The sequence below is a fragment of the Balaenoptera borealis genome (genome assembly GCF_965194805.1).
Source record: "Balaenoptera borealis genome assembly, chromosome: 3".
Classification (NCBI taxonomy): Eukaryota; Metazoa; Chordata; class Mammalia; order Artiodactyla; family Balaenopteridae; genus Balaenoptera; species Balaenoptera borealis.
In genome coordinates this window covers 122311433-122335880 of record NC_138866.1, presented here as the reverse complement: position 1 = coordinate 122335880, position 24448 = coordinate 122311433, and the positions used below count along the sequence as shown (strand labels likewise).

Genomic DNA, 24448 nt, shown 5'->3' with positions numbered 1-24448 from the left:
TACAACCTGTACCTTGTGGATGACTGATAGCAGTGCAAAATAATTGTTTATAATCATGCAAGTAGATTGTTCGCTGGAGATTTAGACCCTCCCCCCACCAATAGAAAAAGCCAGTTTTACATGTATTTCAAAATTTATTTAAACATTCCTTTATTCCATATAAATTAAGGCTTCTTTGAATTCTCCTTTGAACTGGTTGTAACATCTGCCTGATTCCCTCATTAATACTGAGTTAAACACAATCTTTAACATGTGTTCATTTTTTATCTGTATGAGAACCATGATTTTCCTTTTTTTATCATTCAACACCATACACAGCCTGACTTGGTAAGGGGGGGAATCCAGCCAGAGGTTCCAGCAGGACAGATGCCAGTCTGGGCAGAAAAACCCAGGAAAAATGGCTCTAAGTGTCAGACCCCTGACCTTAGAGGACGCACCTTTGGAGATAAAGGGCAGGTCTGGGGCCAGGTTTCCTACTTGGGCACCGTTATTCCCGGAGAGGAAGGACAGACAGCAGGTGAGGCAAAGGTGGGCAGGGGAGAGGCAGGGAAGAAGTCAGTTTGCCTGATTCAGCAGGGACATCTATCTGTCCTTGCCCCTGACAGGGCCTCACAGAGTGATTCTCACCCTGTCGATGTGCTTGAAAGAGGTGGGTTGACATCGTGGATACCTGGGTGATGCAGCAGTAGGCAAGGCTGTAACTGGAGAACCGGAGACCCTTCCCCGACCCTGGGGGAGCCTTGACTGGGTCCCTGAGCTAGGGAACTGGGGGCTCTGGAATGCGGCTCCCTCCCGTGCATGAGCTGACTCACCTGTAGAGCTTTGCTAAGGCTATTCTCTTGGCCCAGAACACCCTCCCTGGAAGCACAGTGAGGCAGGAAGGTGCTGTTTCCTCTCTCATACCGCCTCTGCTGTCCCTCCTCAGCCAGCACATGGCCACCTCAGCAGTCGTGGCAGGGGTGGGTCGAGGGGAGAGGGCTGGAGCTGGGCTGGGGAGTGGGCCAGGACTAAGGTCAGCCAGGCAGGCTGGCCAGAGGCCTCCAATGGCTGTGGAGAATTGAGAATTCAGCAGAGGATGCAGAGGGTCCCGGGCTCCCCCATAGTCTTCTCCCTGTTCCTCCTGTGAGCCCCCTATTCTGTCCTGGTCAAGTGGCTGGAGCCCTTGGGCCATCATAGCAACACTCCTGTGAGGAGCAAGGTAACAGACGGGGATTAAGGTCTGGATCCGGCAGGCACCTGCCAAGGGGCACATGAGGAGTGTAAGCTGATCCCCCACCCCACCCCCACTCCTCCACCAGAGGGCTGGGAGCCCGGAAGAGAGAGCCAGGAAGGGGAGGCCCACCTTCGAAGCTGGAGAGGCCTTACCTCCGGAAGGTACATAGGCAAAGCTGAACATCTGCCAGCCCCACTGCCGGTGTGTCTAGGCAAATGTCTGCCTGGTCAGCCCTGGGACCACCTGTCTTGTTCCTCCCTTTGGGGTCTCACCTTGCCCACTGCTGTCATGTTCTCCAGGACTCTTTGGGTCTCCACACACCCTCTCTTCTGGTGCTGGACTAGGGTCACAGGATGACCCCCAGTGCAGACCCTCCTGCTTCCCCAGGAAGCCACTGCCCCCGATGATCACAGAGAGAGAGGGTTCCCCTCTGTACTGTGCTGTGTTAGGAATGGGGCATGGGGGCGGTGCAGAGCTCTTACACAGAACAGTCAGACTATAATCGCGCTAGACTGTGGTCTTCTCAGGGCTGTGGAGCTCAGGAGAAGGAGGGAGGCACTGGCACCGGCTGCAGTGCCAGGCAAGGGCCTGGTTGAGGGGTTTGAGCTGCTCCACAGAGGAGGAATACTACCCAACCCTTGGTGCCAGATCCCCATCCTGCCCTAGAGGCTGTGAATCTTCTAAAAGTTCTTGTATTGAAATCCTTGATCTAAGCTAGAATTCCCACTCAATTTATTTCAGGTACGAGGAACAGTTTATTTCAGGTGTTGGGATGTCCATCCTGTTGGAGCGCAGGGGAAGAGCAGCGAGACCCCAGGTCTAGCCCAGCTCAAGCGCAAATTCCAGAACCAGCCCTGTCGTAGACTGAGCCCCATCCTTGTGCATAACCTAAGCCCTGATCCTAGACACAGGCTGAGCCCTGATCTCTAGCTCTTCATTGAGCTTTCTCTGTAAAATTGTTCTTGATCAGCAGGGGCTTGACGGGGAGAGTGAGCATGTGCTCCTCTCCAACCACTGGAGCCTGAGCCCAGAGCCCTTGCCCGGTGGCGTGCAGTGGTCTTCAGGCATGCTTCTGTCCCTCATCCCTCTCCTGCCCCTGGGAGCTCCTGCTTTGACCATCGCTGCTAAACCGGCCTCAGAGCTGAGAGAATCTTTAGCCCTGCCCCCAGCTTTGGCCCCAGCCTCGCCTAGACTGGCCTGGCCTGGCCAGGAGGGGCGCTGAAGGTGCCAGGAAATGAGGACCCAGTGTCCTAGGGTGTGAGTGGCTTTTGCTCTTGGACTGGAGCCATCAGAAATCAAATCTTCCTGGCCCTGAGGGTGCTGGGAAGGGGGCGGCCCTGCCAGCCTGGGCAGAGGTTGGGGTCTCTGCAATCACTCCCCCCTTTGTGGGACACTGACATCTCCGGAGACAGAGGCTTCCTGGCGTCACCAGGTAAGACCTGGGCATCCTGGGAGCACAGGCAAGGGAGATGGAATGGGGGTGCCAGAGTGGGTTGGCTGGCCTGGGAGATGGGGTCACAGGCCAGGGTCGGGGGGGGGCGGCACTTATGGAAGGGTAGGTGGGAGAATGGGGGCAATGGAACTAGGACTGGAGGTATAAGTTGTCAAAGACCAAAGCCTGCCCTTAGGAGGGCATCCACCCTACAACCTGGCCAGGCCTGGACTCTTAACCTCTTCACCCCGAAGGGGCTGGGGTGCAGAAGGCAGCCGCTGGGTGTGCAGACAGAGGAGTGCAGGTTTACAAAGCAGTTGAGCTGTGATTGAACAGAGGGAAAGGGCTGGGCTGAGGGGTTTGCCTGATCCTGGGATGACATATGTGTTAGGGCTGGGTCGGACCATGGAGGATTTTTCCCTTAGAGGAAGGAGTGCCTCCAGGTAGGAGTTGCTGGGTGGTGGCAAGAGGCAGGCGAGGAGGCCGGGAGTTTCCAGCCTGATTTCCTGCTGTGAAGGGTTCTAGGGATTATCTCCCCTTAAGGGGTTTCTGCGGTCTGCCTGTCCTGAGTGACCTGGGACAGACAGGTCACTGACCCTCTCGGAGGTCACACACAGGCCAGGAGCCTGGTGGGAGAGGCTTTGAAAGAGCTGAAAACTTCCTACGGCTGCTGGGGGTGGGGCTGGCGGGGGAGGGATGCGGAGCATGGTCTGAGCCCCAAGCCGAGCTGGCGCCCGTGAAGGCACCAGACCCCTGCCCTTCCTGCCCTCAGCAGCTCAGAGCTTCTTAGGGCCGCCCCGGTCCTTCTCCTCCTGTGTCTGCAGGGGCAGGGGGAGGAAGGGGGCTGGTGAGCGGAAAGCAGGAATGACTGCAGCAAGGACCAGGAGGCTCTGGTTGAGACTGCACACCGCTCTGGGTCTGCCCAGAATGCCAGGTCTGCGGGGGTACCCGGGAAGGACCCCTCAACCCAAAGCCCACCCATCTCCACACCCAACATCCCCAGTCCAGGTCTCTGGCGAGGATTCCACGGGGGCCCAGTGGGGGCGGGCAAGATGGGGACTGTTCTCTGATCTGCCCTCCTCCAGACTCCCCTCCTAGCCTAATGTGGTGGGAGCGGGGACCAAAGTGCCTCAGGAGCTGGGGCAGGGGATGGGGCGTGGCTGTCAGTGTCACTGCCCTCCACCAAGTCCCATCCTACCTGGACACCAGCAGAGCTCCCACCACGTTAGCACCTCTGCCATCATCACAGCTCTACCGTGACTGCCACTGTCGCCACAGCCACCCCACCCCACCGTCAGCACCACTCACGCCCCCACCCACGCCCGGACCATCTGCACCACTGAGACCCTCACCACATCCACGAAGAGCACCCACCTCGCATTTGAAGACTGGACAGAACTTTTCATTCTTGTTCAATAGGTTTTCAGGCCTATAACTGGACAGAACTTTTCATTCTTCGCATTTGAAGACTGGACAGAACTTCTCATTCTTCTTCAATAGGTTTTCAGGCCTATAACCTCTCAGGCTGTGGGGCTGGCACATTCAACAGAGTCTGCAGCCCAAAGGGAGAAGGGCTTTGCTGGAGGGTCAGGAAGCAGGGGCTTGCAGCTGAGCTGCAGGGCAGAACTGTGGAAGGGGGCCGGGCAGATGCAGCTCAGGGAGTGGCTGGAGGCTTCAGCCAGCCAGAGCTCACAGCTGGGCAACCTTCCTTTCCTGAAGGGGGATCCGAGCGGAGTGTTCCATCTGCCACCTTCCACCTGGTCCTGGAGGCTTGGCAGCCCGAGCGGGAGCCTTCGGCATGAGCAGGCAGTGGCTTCCAGCCGCTGGGCTTCTCCTGGCTGGTAAGTGGAGGTGCAGCCCCTGGGGGTAGGGGGGGGCTGTCTTAGACCCCGCCCACTCACCTGGGGGACTTCCATGGCTCCGTCAGGGCTGGCCTTCCTTGTCTTCATGTCAGCCTGGCTTTGGTCAGCTCGGAGGATCCTGAGACGGGGCCAGGATCCCCTCCTCAGTCCCCCATGCTTGGGGCTCCATGAGGGCACTCAGCGTCACCCACTTGGGGGAACCTGCCATGGGGCTGGCCCCCAAGGGGCTCAGTGCACCCTTGTAGCCAGGTGTGGTATTACAGCTTTCAGAGATGGGTCCCCTCCCCATCCCCCCACCCCCCTTCAGCCCTCAAGAAGCATCCTGTGTTCTGGGAATGGAATAAGGTAATTGCCTTGTTTCCTTGCTGGAGGTTGAACAGCACTTCCCAGCATCCTCAAGCAGCCTGGGTCTCACCAGAAAAGACTCCCCTGGGGAGGGGTCCTGCCATGGGGTGGAGCTGGGATGGGAGAGAAGAGAGGGACCCTTGAGGTATGCCCCTTTACCCTCACTGTCCCCCTTTCTGGCAGCAGGGCAGAGTTCCCCTGTCTCTGGTGGGCTAGGGCCAGAGAAAGGAAGTTTCTCCAGAGGTAGCCCAGTGGTTTGGGGCAGAGCCGGGGCCAGGGTTTGGGTCTCCTCAGGTGCCCTAAAGGAGGGGGGAGGCAGGGAGGGCAGGCATCTAAGAGGCTGTGGGCCAATCCCACCCCACCGAGCGGCTGGCAAAACAGGCCTCTCCTGTTTTGCAGCTGTCCTGGTGGTCTCGGCTTCCGCCCTGCCCCTTCTTCCTCCTCACAAAGACCTGGGTCCGTCTCCCTTGGCTTCTGGCACATCTGCTTTGCAAGCGGACAGCAAGAAGATACTCCTCCCATCATTAAACTCCTTGGTGACAGTCCTCGCTGGAGTCTTTCCCTCAGCCAAGAGGCCAGGGGAGGCTCCTGGCAGGAAGGCAGGAGCCCTTTTTCCAGAGGCAACTGGGGACCAGCAGGCTCTTCTAGGCTCGCTCCTGGACTTGCCTCTCCACTCGGACCAGCCTGCCCCTTTGGGAACCACTGGGGTCTCAGGCAGGGCCACACCCAGACCAGCTCCATCAGCAGTGGCTGAGCCTGCAGCCCACAGGGCCCCTGAGTCCCAGCCAGTGTCCTACGTGGCTGGACCTGGAGAGGAGATCTTGGTCACTGGGTCTCCAGAGATAGCTGCCACGTCACCATCGCAGGCTTCTCCACAACCGCTGGCCTGGCCCGTGGGCAGGCACACCTTCAGCCCCAATGCTTGGGTGCCATGTGCATCAGGGGCCAGCAACTTCAGGCCAGGGACCGCCCCACTTCTGACATTGGCTCCAAAGGCCCCAGAGAAGGCCGTGTCCTCAGCACCCCAGGGCCCACTTGCGTTTACATCGATCAGTAACACGTTGGCTGCCACAGTGCCTCTTCTCCCTGTAACAACAGTGTGGTCAGGGCTGGACACGGCCTCCACAGCCCTCACAGTGGGCTCAGGCTCACTCAGAAGTGGTCGGCATCTAGTCTGGGCCCAGCGCCCAGTGGTCCTTCAATGTTGCCATTGCCCTCGGCGGTACCCTCTTCACAGTCGTCATCAGCATCACTGCCACTGTCGTCCCCACCCTCATCCCCGTCACCTGCACTAACATCACCATCACCAGTCCTGGCCTCAGTTTCCCCCTTCACCACCGGGGCCAGAACCTCTCCGGATGCTTCTGCATCTGAGTTCCCACCTACAACCTCAGGCCTTCCCTTCAGTGTTTCCAGCGTCCCACCTGCCCTGCCTCTGGTGGTTACAGGGATGGCTGCTCTTCAGTGGACAGTCCAGCCTGGGCCGGTGGTCCCTGCCAACCCAGCCCCCTTGACCACCCTCTCCCTCGGATGTGCCTCTGGCCTTCCCGAGCGTCCCTGGAGGTGCCACCTCCTCCCAGTCGTCTTTCCTGCCTCACCCTGGCCAGACTGTCTCATTGCAGGACTCAGGCTCTCCCTCCCCAGGACCCAGTCGCGTGACTCGCCCTGTGACCTTCAGGATCACCAATGAAACCTTCTCAGCGGCGCTCGGGAACCCTGTCTCCCTGGAGTACCAGCTGCTGAGTGAAAACATCCGACATCAGGTGCGGGCTTCTTCCTCCGTCTGCTCAGGCATGCTGACCCCAGCCCACCCCCTACCCCACTTACCTCTGAGCACCCAGGCCCGTCCCACCTCTGTGCTTTGGCATGGGCTGTTCCTCCACCCTGAGCCACCTCGCGCCCTCCGCTGCCCTTGCTGCCTGGCGAAGGCTGCCTCCTTGGAGAGGCCTCCCCTGGTGACTCAGACCCCCTGCCCCAGAGAATCGGCATCCCTCCCTCTGTGAGCTGCCTTTCCCACACCATCCCACCCCAACCTGTGGCTCTCCGCAGACCTCAGCTCCCTGAGGACAGCTGGGCACAGGGCTGGGTGCCCACAGGGGGTCTGGAAGTGTGGAGTCAATGAAACTCACCCTGTGCCTCTCCTCAGTGTGGGGAGGAGCATGTGGGGTGCAAGGTGGGAGCCCAAAAGGTAGAAAACTGACGCTGTCCCGTGAGTGGCTCCAGCAGGAAGGGGGAGCCAGGCAGAGACCCTTGCAGAGAGTGGGTGTGGAGAGAGCACTCTCCCAGGAGGGCGGGGGCTGTTACAGGATAAACAGAAGACTGATTTAGATTGCCAGGGTTAAGGGGTTGCCCAGAGAACACCTTTCTTTTTTTTTTTTTTTTAGTATAAATTTATTTATTTATTTATTTATTTTTTGGCTGCATTGGGTCTTCGTTGCTGCGCACAGGCTTTCTCTAGTTGCGGCGAGCGGGGGCTGCTCTTCGTTGCGGTGCGCGGGCTTCTCATTGCAGTGGCTTCTCTTTGTTGCAGAGCACGGGCTCTAGGCGCACGGGCTTCAGTAGTTGTGGCACGCAGGCTCAGTAGTTGTGGCTTGTGGGCTGTAGAGCGCAGGCTCAGTAGTTGTGGTGCACGGGCTTAGTTGCTCCGTGGCATGTGGGATCTTCCTGGACCAGGGCTCAAACCCGTGTTCCCTGCATTGGCAGGTGGATTCTTAACCACTGCGCCACCAGGGAAGTCCGAGAACACCTTTCTGAGAAAGGAGAATTTTAACTGGGATGGAGAGAAGGCAGCCAGATAAAATGCGGAGGGGCTTTCTAGACAGAGGAAACAGCGTGTGTGAGGACCCTGAGGTGAAGAGGTCGGTAGAGGCTGAGGCCACGGGAGAGAGGGGCTGAATGGAGAAGACATGAAACCCAGGGTGGGAGGGGGAGAATAAGGAGGAGGGGCTGTCGTCCAGGTGTGATGGCAGGGTGGCGGCTGTAGGGATACAGGACAATTGGATTGGAGAGTGATTTTCTTTTTTTTTTAGAAATTCACGTTCTTTTATTTATTTATTTATTTATTTATGACTGTGTTGAGTCTTCGTTTCTGTGCGAGGGCTTTCTCTAGTTGCGGCAAGTGGGGACCACTCTTCATCGCGGTGCGCGGGCCTCTCACCATCGCGGCCTCTCTTGTTGCGGAGCACAGGCTCCAGACGCGCAGGCTCAGTAATTGTGGCTCACGGGCCCAGTTGCTCCGTGGCATGTGGGATCTTCCCAGACCAGGGCTTGAACCCGTGTCCCCTGCACTGGCAGGCAGATTCTCAACCACTGCGCCACCAGGGAAGCCCGAGAGTGATTTTCAATAAAACTACAGAGAAGGAAAGGCCTGGGAAGGCTGTGTGTTTGCTGGACAGCTGGAGGCGCCCTGCGGTTCTCAGTAGAGGGTGATCGGCAGGTGGTCCCTGGCGGCCATGCGGGGAAGTCTTGGGTGGCCCCCGGCAGTCCAGGTGGCCAGTGGGGCCATTGCAGGGGCCAGACCAGAGATAATGAGAGTGGACGAGGGTGGGCTAATGCTGTGGAGAAGTGGGGGGCCACGATGACCCTCAGATGCCTCTGTCTGTCCTCAGCTGCAGTCCATCTATCACGAGGCCTTCTCCAGCTTTCAGGGTGTCGGTGACCTGCTCTTTAGGTAAGTGAGCGAGTCTTTCAGGGTCCACCACCTGCCTGCCAGCCGGTCTGTGTCTTCTCAGGCCGCAAGAGCACTCGCCCAGGCTGCCCCACCGTGCCCAGCCCCACCAAGGCCAGAAGCACCTTCGGGGCCAGGAAAAGCCCTGAGCGGGCGGGCAGGAGGCCCACATCTGGTTCTGCCCCTGGCTGCGTGACCTCAGGTGACCTCCTGCCTGCTCTGAGCCTCAATACCAGCTGCAGAATTTGGGCAGGGGTGCCAGGCATTGCCTGAATGTGGTGGGAAAGGCAGAGGACTTCCCTGGGGCCAGGAGCCCATAAATGACATGTAAACAGATGCAAATCCCCTTCCTGGTTCTGAGCCCCTGGGGATGCTGGGGGGACCTAAAGCCAGACTTGCCAGCAGATGCCAGCCCTGCAATCTCATAAAAAAGGTTGAGAAGGTCCAAATCATCACATGTGAATTGTGAGCTCGGTGTAGACCTTGATAGAGGCTTGATTATACCTAGTGATGGGAAGTTCACCACCACTATCTTTCCAGGCCTTGAGCCAAGTTGGTTAGAAAGTTTCCCCTTTTAATGAACTGAAATCTCTCTCTGAATTCCCTGCCCTGGGTCTGAACAGAAGCTTTGTCTCCCCAGCCCCAGGATGGCACAGCAGAAAACGGGTACTCAGGGGAAGGATGAAGGAAATCTGGATCCCAGGGCTGCTTGTTTTCAGATCTCTCCCCACAAACTCCTTCAACCCCATGCTCAGGCCAGGCTGCCTCCTCAGGACATGGCCAGTTGGTCCACCTCCTACAGGCTGTCAGAGATTCCTCAGGCCTGTCACCTCCCTCTCTCCTGACCCCCTGCTCCTGTGATGCCACCAAAGATGTTTTTCTCAGTCTGGCTCAGGTTGACTTCCTGATTGCTCACAGCGGCCATCTCCTTGGGCGGGATTCCCAGTGCTCCCATTAGAGCCAGTTTGTTGGGGTGTCCGAGGGAACCTGCTTTCCCGAGCACCTGCTTTGTGCTCTGCTGGCTGCACCATTAGTCATCACACAACCCTACAGCAAAGGAATCATTATCTGCATTTTAGTGAGGAGGCAGCTGAGACCCAAAGGGGTGCTGTCACACAGGGACTCAGTCCACGGCTCCCCCAGTGGATTCCCCTTCCTCGGGACACTGGCCTACTTGTGCACCAGCCAGGTCCTCATCCAGCCCCCAGGGCCCTCCCTGCCCCCACTGGACACCTGGTAAGGATGTGTCTCTGTCCCCAGGCCTGACTCTGCAGCTGTGAATGCCTCCCTTGTGTTTGAGGGCCCCGCCCCGGGCCCCTCTGCCTGTGAAGTCCTCTGGACTCTGTACCGCAAAGTGAAGGCCGCAGGGAAGATGTTGGGGAACCTGTCCCTGGATGAGAGCAGCCTCGCCTCTGATGGTGAGTCTCCGCCCGACCCCCCCAACCCCCTACCTCAGTGCCTCCTCGCCTGCCCACAGACAGCTGGGGGTGCTCCCTAGAGGGGTCCAACTCCTGCCCTGGCCATGAGGCAGGGTGTGGTGGATCAGGAGGCTCCTGGGGCCTCCTGAACTCCCAGCCATGGCCCTGCAGGGTCCAACCTGACCGACCTGGCCCTAGAGACCATCAGCATCCGTCTCACGGCCATGAGGCCCTTCCAGCCCCCGCTCCTCCTGCCTGGCTCTGCCCCCTTTGTCCTGCTGGAAAAGACGATCCTCCGACAGGTGAGGTGGCCTCTTGCCCTCCCTCTGAAGCCTGGGACACCCACTTTGCCTTCCTTGACTGCAGGCCTCCGTGGCTTGGGGGTGAGGCGTGGGGCGGCACCCAGCCACGGCCCTGTGGGGGGAGGCAGCCATGGAGGGCACACAGCCCTGCCCGATGGGCCCCTGTTTGAGGGGTGACGCCCCGCCCGGGGGAGGGGAGGTTGCCTGAGGGAGGTGACAGCCCTGTCCCAGGGGGCATATGGTCAGGCTCTGTAACCAGACACCCCTATCCAGGGCCAGCACTAGGGTAAGGAAGTGAGACACCCAGGATGCAATGTTTAAAGAGATGCTCAGTTGCCTCACCCCAGTCCTGCCCCCACCCCATCTCACGCTGGGTCTCAGGAGCGACAGTCCCCAGGTCTGCCCTGACCTCCAGGACTCCCCACAGGTCACGCCTGTGGTGTCAGGATTCTATACAGCGCATCCCCAGGAGGACCCCCTGCTCCTCTTCAGGTGGGTTGGGCTCTTCCCCTGCTGCCCAGCCTGCCCTGCTCCTCTCCTGGGGGCCACCCTGGGGCAGAGGGGGGGCGTGACTCCGAGCCAGGCCATGGGAGCCATGGGCTGGGGGCCACCAAGGGAGGGCTTTGTCCCAGGTAGCTCCAGCTGGCCCTATAAAGCTCTGCCCTAGGAGGTGGGGAGCCCTAGTGCCTGAGGGTGTGCTGGGGTGGGAGGCTGGATACCTGCTTCTAGAAACATGTGCTGGCGGAGCCTGTAACCCCTGCACTCCCCCCTTGTACTCGCCCTAGTGATGCGGACCAGTGGGTGGGCGTTTACATAGAATACAAGTTCCAGACCCCCATCGGTACCCACCCACCAGGCTTGGCCAATCACCTGGCCTGGAACATAATGGATCCTGCTGTCCAGAAATCCAGCATCATGGCCAATGGTGAGTCAGGGCTGGGATCCCTGTGTGTCTTTGGCCAGCAGCCTCTTAATCTCTCTGGGTCTCAATGTTCCTCCTCTGGAGAGTGGACAGAATTTCATGTTGACCACGAATACTCTTGTGCTGGGGCCACCGAGAAGAATCAGATACGGAGCCTCAGATGGGGAGCTGGATAGATAAGCTCTGTGGGCCATCGTATCTGTCACAGCAACTCGACTGCTCCCTTATAGCTAGAAGGCAGCTCCAGACAATATGTAGACAGATGGGCATGGCTGTGTGCCAGTACAACTTGATGGATACGGAAACTTGTATATCACATAACTTTGATGTGCCACAAAATACTATCCTTTTGATGTTTTTCAACTATTTAAAAATGTAAAAACTATTCTTAGCTCATGGGCCATACGTAAACAGGCAGCGGGGCTGGACTGAGCCTCAGACTGGATGTGGCTGACTGCTGGCTGAGAGCGTAGAGGTTAGGGTGAGCAGCCCTGGGGCAGGGCTTGGTCCTCTCCCAGGGCTCCCGAGAGAGGGGGCTTAGGCTGATGCCCACCTCCCCGCCCCTCTAGCGGAGAAAGCAGAGATGGTTCAGTATGAAGTGTGGCTGCAGATCCTGGACCAACCCTTCACCAAGGCCTTGCGGGACAAAAGCGGCCCTAAGTCCCAGCAACTTCGGGGGATGCTGACGAGATGGGTGAAGTGGGGGCGGGGGGAGAGGAGGGAGGAGCAGGAGGCTGGAGGCTTCATGTGTGGGGACCCAACAAGGCTGCAGTACAGCTGTGACCCTCTTCATCCTCTCTGCTCCCCAGCTGACCACCGTCCTCAGGCCTCTGCAGAACTTCGGCCAAGGGGTGGTGGAGAAGTTCCAGTAAGGCCGTGGTGGCTCTGGGTGACCTGGGGCCCAGGGCTGAGCTCTAGGGGTGGGGCCAGTGGCTCAGAGAAATGGCCTTCCTGAGACCCCCAGGCTGTCTAGCCTCCTGACACGTGCTGATCCTCCTGCCAGGCCCGACCCTCTAACTGCCAGGGTGGGTGCCACCTTCTTCAGGGCCGCGCCGGCCCGAGCCCTCATGCAGGACTGCGTGCTCCGGGGTCTGCATGCCCTGCAGGAAGCTGAGGGCCTCTCCGTGGAGATGGTCAGCCCAGACCTCGGTCAGCGCCTCTCTCCCGGCTTCCCTCTATCTATATCTGTGTCATCCGGCCATTTGCATCCTCCCTCAGGCTCGCTGCCTTGCTGCACCTGCTGGCCCTGATTCTGAGGCCTGCTTCCCCCTCCTGCCCCCCCATCCTCCTGGACTAGCCCCCAGCTGGCTGCTCTTTAGGGCCCAGGTCCGGCTCCTCCTCTTCCCGGGAGCCCTCCAAGGTGGCCCCAGCTCTAGAGCTCTATTCCTGTAGCACCTTCTGGGCCAGGACCCCTCTCCTGGGACTTCTCTGCAGGCCTGGCTTTGCCTTCTCAGGGGTCTGTGGTCTGGAAGAATGGGGACCCACCCAGCCATCATCTCCCCACTTTGTTCTGAAGCGTCAGGTCAGCGTCACACCTCCATCCCCAGCTGTGCTGTGGCGCTCACCATCCTGGGGCTCCTGCTTATTGCATCGCCCTTGTCCTGGTGAGCGTCTGACTGGGCCAGGGTCTCTTTCCCGGGAGACAGGCTGGGCCCTTGACCCTCTGAGTCAAGCTGAGGGGTCACTCGCCACCCCAGGAACTGAGGGGCTTCCAGCCAGGGAGCTTGGCCTGACCCCACCCTTCCCGTCCCAGGTGCTGACGCGGAAGGCCTGCTTCGGAGTGTCCAGGTACAGAGGTCAGTTCTTCCTGCTCCCCCAGGACGTTTACTCTGGATGGTGGCTGCCTCCCAGCCACCAAGGCCTCGTGCAAATATTTCCCAGTGGTGTTGACAGTGCCTGGGCGGTACAGTCACTGTGCCCCAAAAGCTCACGCCCTCTGTCACGGGGGGTGAACCCGGGGTGGTCAAGCAGAACCCTCTAAATGCGCTCCACTTAGCCCCAGAAATGCTGCAGAGGGTGGGTGCACAGAGGGCCCCATGTGGCCAGGAGAGCTGGAGCAGGGAAGGAGATCTGGGGAGGGGAGCTTGCCTCTACCACCGGAGGACCAGGCAGTGACCCCCCATGCCCCGGAAGAAGTGGGGACACGTGCCCCAACTCATTGCCCCCTTTGACCCCAAAGCCAGGAGGACGTGGGGGAGGGCAGGTAGCACCATTCTGGGTAAACTGTTGTTCCTGACTCCTGGCTTTTGTCCTTTCCCCAGCCCCCCAGGTGCCCCTTCCCGCGGCTGCTCCCGCCACTGAAACCACCCTCCAAACCTCTCCTCCTCCCGCCCCGCCCCCAGCCTTCCACAGTCAGCGCCTCAACCCTGAAAACGAGAGCCAGAGCAGGAAGGCACCACCTGAGGTCACACAGCAAGGGGGGCTTCTTCCCTCCTAGCTCATCCAAGGACTAGACTCCCAGGGCCGCGACAGAGGCAGGGTGGGGGGGACAGCGCCTCACCTCCCACACCAGGGACACCAGGCGTGCTCTAGCCATGGCACCCACCTCCCCCCGGAAGGTCTGGGAAACTACTCGATACCATAGTCATACTCAGGTCAGGCCCTGGGGAGCGGAACAGGGCGAGATGAAGGCCTGCAGAAGATGCGGGCAGGGGAACAGAACTGGCGCCCTCACACCAGCCTGACACGGTGGTGGGGCTGGAGGTATAATTGATCTCAAGCCAAACTCCGGTCCTTTTGGGGTATGGAAAATTACATGACACGGCGCAATCAGAAGCTGGTACAAAAGACTGCTTTTGTTTCTAGGCAGTCATCCAGCATGAGGACGCAGAAGAGGTTCAGAGCGGAGGTGGGGGCAGAAGACTGACAGGGTCAAGGGTGGGAATGGGGACTCTTGGGGGCAAGCCCCACCTCCGCCTTAGGGCCCGTCACCCTCAGACCAAAGGCCTTGGGGTGCTGGTGGCCGAGGTGAGGCCTGGCTGTGTGCCAGGGAAGGTTGGCACCGCGGGGCAAGCCAGGCTCAGAGAACAGACCTCCTGGCCGGGGAAGGTCTAGGACGGAAGCAGAGCTGACAGCCTCTCAGGGGCGGAGGGTGGGGCCTTGGAGGGGGAGGCAGCTTTCCTGGACGACAGCCAGGGAGGTGAAGGCCTTGGCCCACAAAGCTCCAGCGACTCCTGGGCCCGCCTGGACGTGAGAGATGGTCTTTGAAACCATGGGGGCGATGGTCTTTGAAACCATGACCTAGAAGGGAAGGGGACTCAAGTGTAGTCTTACCCCAAAGGCTCCCTCGACCTACAGAAGAGCCGGCAGGCCCGGCGAGGGGACCCAGGAGTCCAGGGCCCAGACCATGGGCTTACCTGGCCAAAGATAGCAGCCAGCACCAAGATGCCAGAGAGGGTTAACAGGAAGGTCACCATGTAGAGGTTGACTGTAGCTGGTGGCCGATTCCTCTGCACTTCTGGAATATTTAAGCTTTCATTCATACCCCTGAAGGGCCCCTTCCCCCCAAGCCTCTACCCCTTGGTACCCAGAAACTAGCCTGTTACCTGCACCTATCTTGGGTCAGCCCCCTCTCGCCACGATTTCTGACTCAAGGGCCAGGGCAGGCCAGGGACTAGGAGGCGGCCCTGCAAGATGCTCCCCCAACCATCAGGATGCCTAAAACATCCCTGCTAGTGTTTTTCTTAGGGAGGGAGGGTTATGCCAGCCTTGTTCTCCCGAGCCGCCCTCCTTACCTTGAGTCCCTGTAGGTGATACAGGAGAGAAGGGGGTGGGATAAGCAGGAAAGAGCCTGAGGGCCAAGGCTGGCCAGTGAACGCGGAGCCCCTCTGCTCTCCAGGCTTTGGTCGCCTGACCCTCCACAAGCCAGGCTGTTGAGCATCACGTGAGGCCTTGCATGAAGATACAGTTCAGACACACCCCGTGACCTCTGTGGGTTTGAAGGAGAAGGTACAGGGAAGGGAACCCACATGTGGGGACCTAGCATGGTCTCTCTGGAGGTGACAGTACCTGCAACACGTAAGGAGAAAGGGTCTACCTGGCAAGGTGAGCCAGCCATGCGGACACCAGGCTGGACAGACATCACCAGGGTCTACAGGATGGCGGAGGGGCCTGGCAAACCAGCACCCTCACGCAGACGAGTCTTTCCTAAGCAAGTCTTCTCCATGGGCCAGATGGGGCCTGCAGGACACTTCCCACGGCCCACTGTTACACGGACTTTAATTCTCAGCAGCTCTGGAACTGCGCAGTCCCATTCTCCAGCTGAATAAACAGAGGCTCAGAGATGAACATGCAGTGCTACCTTGATCACTCCGCCTGCCGCCTCCTCCAGAACTCAGTTCATTCTAAAAACCTAACACTCATCAAGCACCTGTGAATAGGTGCTATTATCCCCATCTCGCAGCCGAGGAAAAGGAGGCAGAGGAGTTAAGTGACTTGCCCAAGGTCACAGTCACAGGGCTCCAGAGCCTGCATTCTTGACCACCACACGCCCACAGCAGGGCGGTGCTAGCATCTGCATCTGAAACGTGGGAACTCTGCTGCTTTCTTATGCCCACCCGAAGGACAGGGCTTGCAGCCCCAGGTTTTGGGAGGTGGCAGTGCAGGAAACAAGCCAGCCCACTGGGCCAGTGGTTCTCCAGGCTTTGAAGGGCAGGGAGAGTGCTGTGAGCCACTCCCCCACCCACCCCAGCGACACTCACTGGGAACCTTGAATCAGCACCTGCCAGAGGGCAGGGAAGGGGCTCAGCCCCGCTGCACCAGGAGTGGGAGGTGGGCAGGGATGGGCACTCTGCCTCCAAGCAGCCTCAGGTGGGTGAGAGAGGACCAGATCTCTTGCCTCACCCTCTCCCCCCACCCCAAGGTGCCCTGCAGGGGAGAAGGGGCAGCTGCCCACCAGGCCATTGCTCAGATGGAGAAGAGCCTATGGGAACCATGGGGGCTGTAACCTAGAAGGACAGCATGACCTCCTGGTCACTCCAAGGCCAGGCCCAGGCCTACCAAGGTGGCCACATCTCCAATGAGGGCCTGGTGGATAAGAGACGCAATGTCCCTGAGCGGTTCTATAAACTTCCTGTTAAGGACAGATGAGGAAATGGGCAAGACAGTCATGTTCAGTGAGAGCCTGGCAGGTAAAGGAGGGGCCAGAAGCAGACAAAGGTCAGCTGGGCCCAGCCCTGGCCCCTGAAGGGACGGCAGGCTGGGGGAGGGGTGTCACTCACCAGCCGCAGTGAGGGAGCTCAGGTCCATGAGCAGCTGGGCAAGGCCATCAGCACCTGGGGACCGTCTGCCAGACCTGGCTCTGCACTCGGGCTTCTGCCTGGAACCACAGGTGCCTGACACTGGCCTGAGGTAGGGAGGGTGGCAGGAGAGGCACCTGTGGCCAAATGCAGGCACCTCAGCACAGGGGTGGGGGGATGTGGTGCCCAAAAGAGACTACCGGGGCCACGAGCTTAAGCAAGTGTCATCCTGGGCCATCTTGTCCACGTAAGTCAGACCTTATCCCCACCCTCAGCTCACAGTCTGGTTGGGGCTTGACAGACAGATGTCAGTGCTGTGGAGAGGGGGCCTAGCCAGCCTGGGACATCCAGCAAAGATGTGTTTTGAATCTGCCAAGAAGATTCATCCACAACAGAAGGACCCTCAGGTCCAAGTCCAGGGCCCAAGAACTATGGGCTAGGTGTTCACCCAGGGGCTGGAAGGTGGCAGGGCGATGGCCCAAGGCTCCAGGAGGAAACTGCAGCGGCCAGAGCCTGTCTTGGTGGGGCAGCCCTGGGGATGGCTGTGCCTGGCATCCTCCAGGGCCGGGATAGGGGACTGCCCAGGGGAGGGGTCTGAGGACCTCTAGGGAGACAGACTCAAGGTATCCTGGGCACTTGGATCAGGAAGCACGTGAAGGCACCCTGCCCAAGGCCAGGTAAGAACCTAGGGAACGCCTTTCTAGTCTAAGCCACTCATGCTGCAGCCCAGATGCCATCTCTCCTCAAATAGGAGATGAGTTGGCAGGGAAGGCACCCTATTCCCTCCCTCCCCGCTCCCCCCCAACCAGATGTGAAGGGAGGTGAGAGGCTGTTGCAGGACCCAGCCTGCCTGGGTTCTGTAGCACCTGGAGGGGGTGGGGAGAGAAAGTGCAGCTGAGTGAGAAGAGCCAAGGTCCCACTGCCCCCTCTCTGCAGGGTGACCTTGGACAAGCTGCTTGCTATCTCTGGGGCCAGGAGACTCACAGGGGAAGGGCCAGGTTTGGCGGTCCTGATCCCGGAGCCCAGAGCTACCCCTAGAGAGGACAGCCTGTGGAGCCTTGTCCTCCCGATTCTGCCCCCGGCCCCTGGGAACAGCGTCCTCCCAGCTCAGAGGCCCTGGAGGTGGAGGGGCTGCACCTGCTTTCAGATTGCTCTGTAGGTGTGAGTTGGCCTTCGTCCTGAGCAGGGGGCTGATCCCGCGATCACCCAGGTGATGGGCGGCTTCTCAGGCTACAGGTGCTCCGAGGTATACCCTGCAGGGCACAACACCGGAAGGGTGTTAAGACATTGAACAGGGCCCCAGGCCACTCTGGGCCAAGACCTGAGCTCTGTTTGGCCATGGAGACTCTGACCTGCGGCAACCCCTACTGGGCCTCAGTCTTCCCTGCTATCTTATGAGGATGTCAATATTGCCTTGGAAAGCAAACAAGGGCAACCTTAGCTCCCAGCAGGCCCAAGACCAAAGGAAGCAGGGTTCTGGGTTGTTCTAGGTGAGGCTGGGGCAGATGAGGGCTTTGCCCCGAGGGAATCACAGCCATCTGGCTCCTAGTCTAGACCCTCATAGGCCATCCCATAAAACCCAACCCTAATATGAACCCTTACGGAAAGCGTTAAAGTGCGGGGGCAGGAGGGTGGGGGATGACCCTTCAGGAGAAGGTTCTTAGGCCTAGGGGAAGGTTTGAGCTGGGCCACAGGGCAGTCAGAAGGGTAGGTGACAGGCATCCTCACAAGATCAGCCAGGGAACCCAGGAGGGACAAAGGTGAGGTGGTGGGCATGTTCCAGAAGAGAGCGGGCATCCCCCCACTCACCGCTGCGGCTGAGTGAGGCCAGGCCCGTGCACCAGGGGCAGCAGGTACCCTTGTGCTGGCACGCCTTGGCTACCACGGCGCTCGGGAAGTCTGAGTTGGCGAGCAGAATCTGCCTCCAGCCTCCACCTGGCTCTGCACCCACACTGACCTCTGGCTGCAGGGAGCCGGTGCGGTGAGGACTCAGCTGGCGCGCTAGCCAGCACTGGAGGCTGGGGCCCCTCCGCAGCCTGGAAGGGGCCTGAGAGGCGGGCAGGGCCCCTAGGCTTAGCCCCCCACGCAACACCATGGAGCCGAGAAGACTTACTAGAAACAGACTGGATTTTAGGAAGCAGGCATGGAGGACAGCCAGCACCTGAACCGAGGAGAGGGAAGCCTCTAAGCGTGGACTCCATCGGGCATGACCACCCGGCAAGGGCTGGGCTCAACTCCACCGTTAAGGGCTGGGGCCGTGGGGGAACCGTCCACCTCGCTGCCTCAGTTGGCCCCCTTTGCTGAGGAAAGGAGGGATAATTGCCTCTCACATGGATCCTAGGACAAAACAAAGCATCAGTCCCACATGGGTACATTCTAGGGAGGGAGAGGCCAGGGGCAGCACTGTGTGTGCTTGGGGCAGGGTAGGAGATATGGAGAAAACTGCCTTCTTTGAGGGCCTAGGAGAAAGGAAGATAAGCAGAGAGGAACTCCCAGACATGCTGCCTCAGGCCCTTTTCCAGCCACCCTCTAAGCAGGCTCAGCCGTAACTTGGGTGGCACTATTCTTACTGCCAGTATGATTTCCAGGCTGAGCCGGGGGGTAAGGGAGGGGCAGTGCATAGGTGACGTGCATGAGACAGAAGTGGAGAGGAGCATGGGAGCCTTGGAGGCCAGGCCTGGGGCTTCCGACATGGTACCTGCCTTGGGCACGGGCAGGCCGTGCTGGAACAACCTGCCAGCTGTGGCCTCCAACTCAAAGGTGTCCAAGTGCCAGGCCAGGACTGGAGCCAGCCTCCCCTCAGGGGCAAGAGACAGAGTGGGATGGGACATAGGCCACCCAGCCATTATTGGGGTTTGGGGCCTGCTGGCCAGCTGGAAAGACAGAGGGGCTCTGCTTGAGGGAAGGACTGGGCCTGGACCACTCAGACCTACCTCTGTGACAGGGGCAGTCCCATCCTCCGGTCAGACTCGTAAGCTGACCAGAGGGGACCTGTAGTCCCCCCAAAGTCCCCACCCCTCCCGCCCAAGTGGGCACCATAAAAAGGGGTGCAGAGACACCAGGCACTCCTCCAAGCTGGCTGTGGCTTGCTGTGGTGGTCTCCAGGCCCCTGAGTGAGTCGAGTTGGGGGTCCCAGCAGCCAAGGTGGGAGGAGAGCTGGGTCCCCCTGATGGATACTGGATGGGAACACAGCAGAAGCTGTGAGAGCTGGTTCCTCAGGACTGAGCACCTCCGCCCAGATGTCCTCAGAGACACTCCCGCTGCCCAGTTCAGCCCAGAGAGCCAGGGCCTGGTGCCAAGTAGGCTCTCTGCTTGAGAGGAACGTCCTGGGGGTCATTACACCTCTCTGCCCAGAGGCTCAGGTGTCCAGGCTCTGGGTGGGCCAGCAGTCAAAAAGAAGGAGGCCGTGGGTCTGGGGCCCTGGTGTGGGTCCCCCAGCAGTCAGAGGCCTTGGTGGCCACAGAGCCAATGGGTAAGGGAGAAGGGGCACTGGGCTCTGCCCCACTGAAATCGGTGGCACCAGGCCCCCGAAGGGTCCCTGGGAGGAAGACCAGCACAAGAGGAAGTACTGCAGAAACCTCAGGCACCTCCTCTGCAGGGTGGGCCCAGCTGGAGGTTTAGGGCCCATATCAGGGAGGTGGGCCTTGGGGCCACAAGAGAAAGGGGCTACCTGCTGGTGCCGCATGGAAAGCAAGCCTGGTGTACAGAACGTGGCATCAGCTGAGCAGGGCGAGGTCTCCCTGAGACAGGCTTGCACCTGGACACAAGCCTCCTCCAGCAAGAAAATACAAAGAAAGTATCAATATAAGGGACTAAAAATAACTGCGTGCATGCGCAGTTGGGGCAAATTCTGGACAACGAGATACAAAGAGACCAAAAGCCCAACTGCCACGGCTGAAGAGCCAGGAGCAAAAGCAGGGGGTGGGGAGCAAAAGCAGGGTACTCAGCATGCCCCCTGCACACACCACCACCTAAGGGGTGGGCAAAACACCTAAGCCACCCCTCCGGCCCGACCCCTGGACATACCCCTACCCACACCCCACATAAGGAACTGGCTCGCCCCACCTCAGCTAGCGAGCAAGCAATGGAACCTGTTACTTGTCACTTGTTCTCGCTCCCCCCTGCTGCAGCAGGGGCCCGAATAAAGCCTTGCCTGAATTTCTTTTCTGGCCTCTGATCAAGTTTTACTGATTGAGGCCAAGGACCCGGTTGGCAACATTCCCACCAGTCCTGAGGAACACTGGGAGAGCCCGGGATGCCAGGGGCTGGGGCCAGAGGTGCCCACGACCAGGAGAGGGGTCTGAGCTACCTCCAGATGGAGCAGCACCAGGTCCGGAGAGGCTCCAAGCTGGACAACTGGCAAGGGCTGTGGTACCAGAAGCTGGGGGACTGGGATGCACACCGGGCTGGAAGGCAGTGTTGGGGAAGCACCAGGCAGATCTGGTGGGGACCTAGTTTAGTGGCTGGGACTCGTGCCACCTGCTAGGCTTGGCTTCACCAGGGTGGTGGTGGACAGGGCTGGGGAAGATGCCCCTGGAAGCTGGCATCCGTGTGTCCTCAGGACCAAGAGGTGGCAAGCTGAGGGGTGGCAGGGAAGGCTGGTCAGGGCTACCCTGGCTCTCTCACACTGAGGAAGCGCCAAGCTTTGCGGAAAGGCAGGCAGGGCCCAGGACTGCCGGGGCACCCAGGCCTCCCCGAGCAGGGTCTCTTGCCCACTCACAGTGGATGGGAGCCCAGGCCTCACTGAGGACACTTCAGAAGGAAGGGCCGAGGCCTCAGCAGGCAAGAGGTTGGCGGAAGCCCCTAGCTTCTCTGCCGTGAGGCCCCAAGCCAAAGCCCCAGTCCCTCTGACAGCGGGGCTTGGGGAAGGGAGGTTGGTAGGATCTGAGGACAAACAGCCGCCACGGTTGGAATCGCAGGCTGTGAACTATGGGGAGGAGAGAAGACTGCCCCGGGCTCACCGCCCCCACCCGAGAAGGAGAGGGGCTTGTAGATGATTTTATCTGGTGGCTGGTGGAGAAAGGAGCAAGGGACCCCCCTGCCAGGCCTAGTAATCACTGGAGAGGCCTCTTGAGGTCCGTCCTTCCAAGGAGCACAGGGGTTCAGCACATCATTCCCAGGAGCCCAGGTTCTCGCTGCCCTGAGAAGGCACAGGGGCCTGGGGGTGGGGTCCCTAGAGGACAGAGGCAGCGGTGCAGGAGGCAGAGTGACCAGTTCAGGCTGAGGCTGGGGAGGGGTGGAGGGGGTGTCAGATGGCGTGGACGGCTCCATCAACGGACGTACGAGCCTCTGGGTGGGCAGCAGCTAGGACGCCCAGAGTTGGGGTCCCCACGGAGGCAGCAGTGTACCCAAGGAGCCCCCCCATCTGCCTGCCAACCTCAGTCCAGCCAGGGGAGCGAGAAGAGGGGCTCTGCAGCACCTCCCCTGCCCTGGGGCCTGGAAGGGCTGCATTAGATTGGGCTGCGGCACCCCCCTGGGCCGGGGGCTTGGGGAGCTGCCCGAGAAGAGGTCCTGAGAGCACAGAGGACAACAGCCAGAGCAGAGCCCAGCGCTCACCAGCCCAAGCGCCCCTGCGGCCTTCCTCACACCCACGCCCTCCCCAGGCTTCCTCAGCTGGGGCCGGGCCTACGGGGCAGCAGGCAGGGCTGGAGGCACCACTCCCACCTCCAGAGGGGCCTGGGGGGTCAGAAGAGGCACACTGAGTCAGGTGGGAGTTGGGCCCCACTCCATTTCCCCTGCAAGGGGCTGAGGGAGAGCAGCCCGGTCACTCCAACCCCCTCAGTGACGACAAGCCAGGGAGGAAGCCGTGGAGGTTACCGAGGGGAGGGGGGGATCCTCGTACCCCTCAACCCCTGCATGGCCTCGCTCTCCTCCTCCCCACGACACCCGCTCGAGACAGCTTCGCCCTCACTCACCTCCTTGCACGCTTAACTCCTGGCAGCAAAACTAGCTGGTTGGGCCCCTCAGCCTTTTGTACTGGGCTGGGGAGCCAGGTGGGGCGGCCAGGGGGCAGGGCCTCGCTCACGCTGCAGGCTCACCTGAGCGCCCTCCTCCTTTTATTAACTTAGGGCAAGAGGTGCACGTGATGTCTAGCAAGCCCACCTGGGTGGGGAGGGGAGCCCAGCCAGGGCAGGTCTGGGCCAGGCCAACAGGGGGCGGAGCGGAGCCAGGTACAAAGGTTCCTGGCCTCCCCGCTGGCCCAGAACCCTCAGGACTGGCTCTAGGTGTTGACACAGGCCCTGACTTGATGTGACCATCAGCAAGTTCCTGTACCAGTTTCCCCATCTGTAACCTAGAGGGAGTAGGAGTCCGTGTTACTGGAACACCTGACTCAGCATCACCTTCAATTAAAACCCAGGTTCCTGGGCTCTGCCCAAGACCCTTCTCAATGGGGCCCGGGAAACCATTTCCCAGGTGATTGTTTGAAAAGCCCTGCCTGGGAGCCTTAGCCGGTTACAGGGAACGGTGGGGTCAGAAGAGCCACAGGTAACCGAAGCAGAGTGGGCCCCACTCCAGTTTCCTTGAGGGCTGGGGAGCACCCAGCACACTCAGCTCCACATCCCATCCCCCCTTCCTTGCCCTCAGCTCTTAGCCATCAATATCCCCAGCAAAGAATGGAACAGGCTTTGTGAAAAACTGTGAGGGGTGGTAGCACTGCCTCCCTGACAAGAGTCCTGGGGCAGAGTTCCGTTCCCGTCCCCACCACCTTAGGCTGGGCTCCTTAGGATGCTGTCATATCTCCTCCCTTAACAGACCCCTCAGGCCAGGGCCAGCTCTCTCCCCTTAGACTGGTCTCCCAGGACACAGTTATCCCAAGGGAGGCAGCCGCCTCCCCCCACCAGCTCCAGCTCTGCACTGCTCTCACCCAGCCTCTGCACCATTACGGTCCTCTAGGGCCCCAGGCGGACTCGGATGCGGAGTCCTATCTCGAGGCCTCAGATCCTGCCAGGTAACTGTGCGCAAGATGCATGCCTGGCACGTGACAGGGACACAGTAGGTGTACAAGGAAGGCAGGAAAGGAGGGAAGAGGGCAGAGGAAAGAAGGAAGGAAAAGAAAATAAAAAGTAAAGAAGGAAAGAATCAGAGCCAAATCCAGCAAGGCCCTGGTAGCCAGGTGGGTGAGGCTGGCAGGCTGCAGAAGCCCAGGGCCTGGGGGTTCAGAGTGACCCCACCTACGTTGCAATCCTGTCTCTCCCTGCCTACGCTAGTAGCCCGGAGTGATTCAAACTCTCCAACACTTCAGCTTTCTGTAAACACGAACCACACCCCAGCTCTTCAGGTTGCAAGACAGACTGAGTTGACGTGCTAGGAGCAGGCTGGATTTGAGCTTTGTTTCCGGGCCCCGCCTCCTCCCATCTCGTTCCTGCACTCCAGCCACACTTATTTCCCAAATACTACACCTCTGGGACCCTGCACGTGCTGTTCACCTGACTCAGGAAGCACTTGTCACTCATTTACCCACGTCTTCCTACTTGGCCCCAAGGCCCACTTCAGGCAGCACCTCTTCTGGGACCCAGGGACACCTCCTCACACCCCGGTTAGGCCAGGTCCCTCCTGAGCTTCCAGGGCACCTCCCCCACGTTCTGCATTGCAGTCACATGTGCTGCAGCTACCTATCTCCTGACCTGTCCCCTTCCCAGGCCAGGGGACTCCTCGGGCCTGTGTGGATAGAGTACTGGGGGCAATGGGTCTACACAAATAGTGTAGCTGAGCTCAGTGAAGACCCACAAATATTAGGGTAGATGCTGGTAGGTGTGACCAGCCCTCACGGACTGGCTCTGCCCAGATGGAGTGGGAAACCACGGCCAGGAAGCAACCTCAGCAGCCCTGAGAACAAACCTATGTGGGAATACATGCCAGCAGAGGCAGGGTGTCTGGAGGGAACCGAAGCCCAGCTAAGGTGTAGGAGGGGCCGTCCCTCAGTGGAGAGATGGGGACAGCTGTTTTACCTAGCCCTTGGCAGGCACATCCTTGGTCCTGGCAGAGGGGCACACAATAGGGTCTGGTGACCAGCATTTCTCACTGGGCAGTGGGCTACAGACCAGCAACC

General features: G+C 59.7%; 1 protein-coding gene and 1 long non-coding RNA gene across 14 annotated transcripts in view; one reads left to right on the top strand and one right to left on the bottom strand.

Moving 5' to 3' along the window:
• Positions 1-15448, top strand: part of LOC309626363 (taste receptor cell protein 1-like) — an 83734-nt gene extending 68286 nt beyond the window's left edge. For 6 of the 13 annotated variants that reach the window (XM_082387006.1, XM_082387004.1, XM_082387002.1 and 3 more), the window contains 7 exons: positions 6475-6615; positions 8461-8522; positions 9780-9937; positions 10109-10239; positions 10667-10731; positions 11025-11164; positions 11731-13005. In XM_082387006.1, the coding sequence (XP_082243132.1) occupies positions 6475-6615; positions 8461-8522; positions 9780-9937; positions 10109-10239; positions 10667-10731; positions 11025-11164; positions 11731-12116 (1083 nt within the window). In that variant the 3' untranslated portion in view covers positions 12117-13005. The other 7 variants (XR_014243136.1, XM_082387000.1, XM_082387001.1 and 4 more) reach the window with 7 other exon arrangements.
• On the bottom strand, positions 14240-17519 carry LOC309626396. Its single transcript, XR_014243157.1, has 3 exons — positions 16381-17519; positions 14518-14618; positions 14240-14401 (listed from the first exon to the last, which is right to left on the bottom strand). It is a non-coding gene; the product is annotated as an uncharacterized lncRNA (long non-coding RNA).
• Between the last annotated feature and the right edge of the window lie 6929 nt (positions 17520-24448).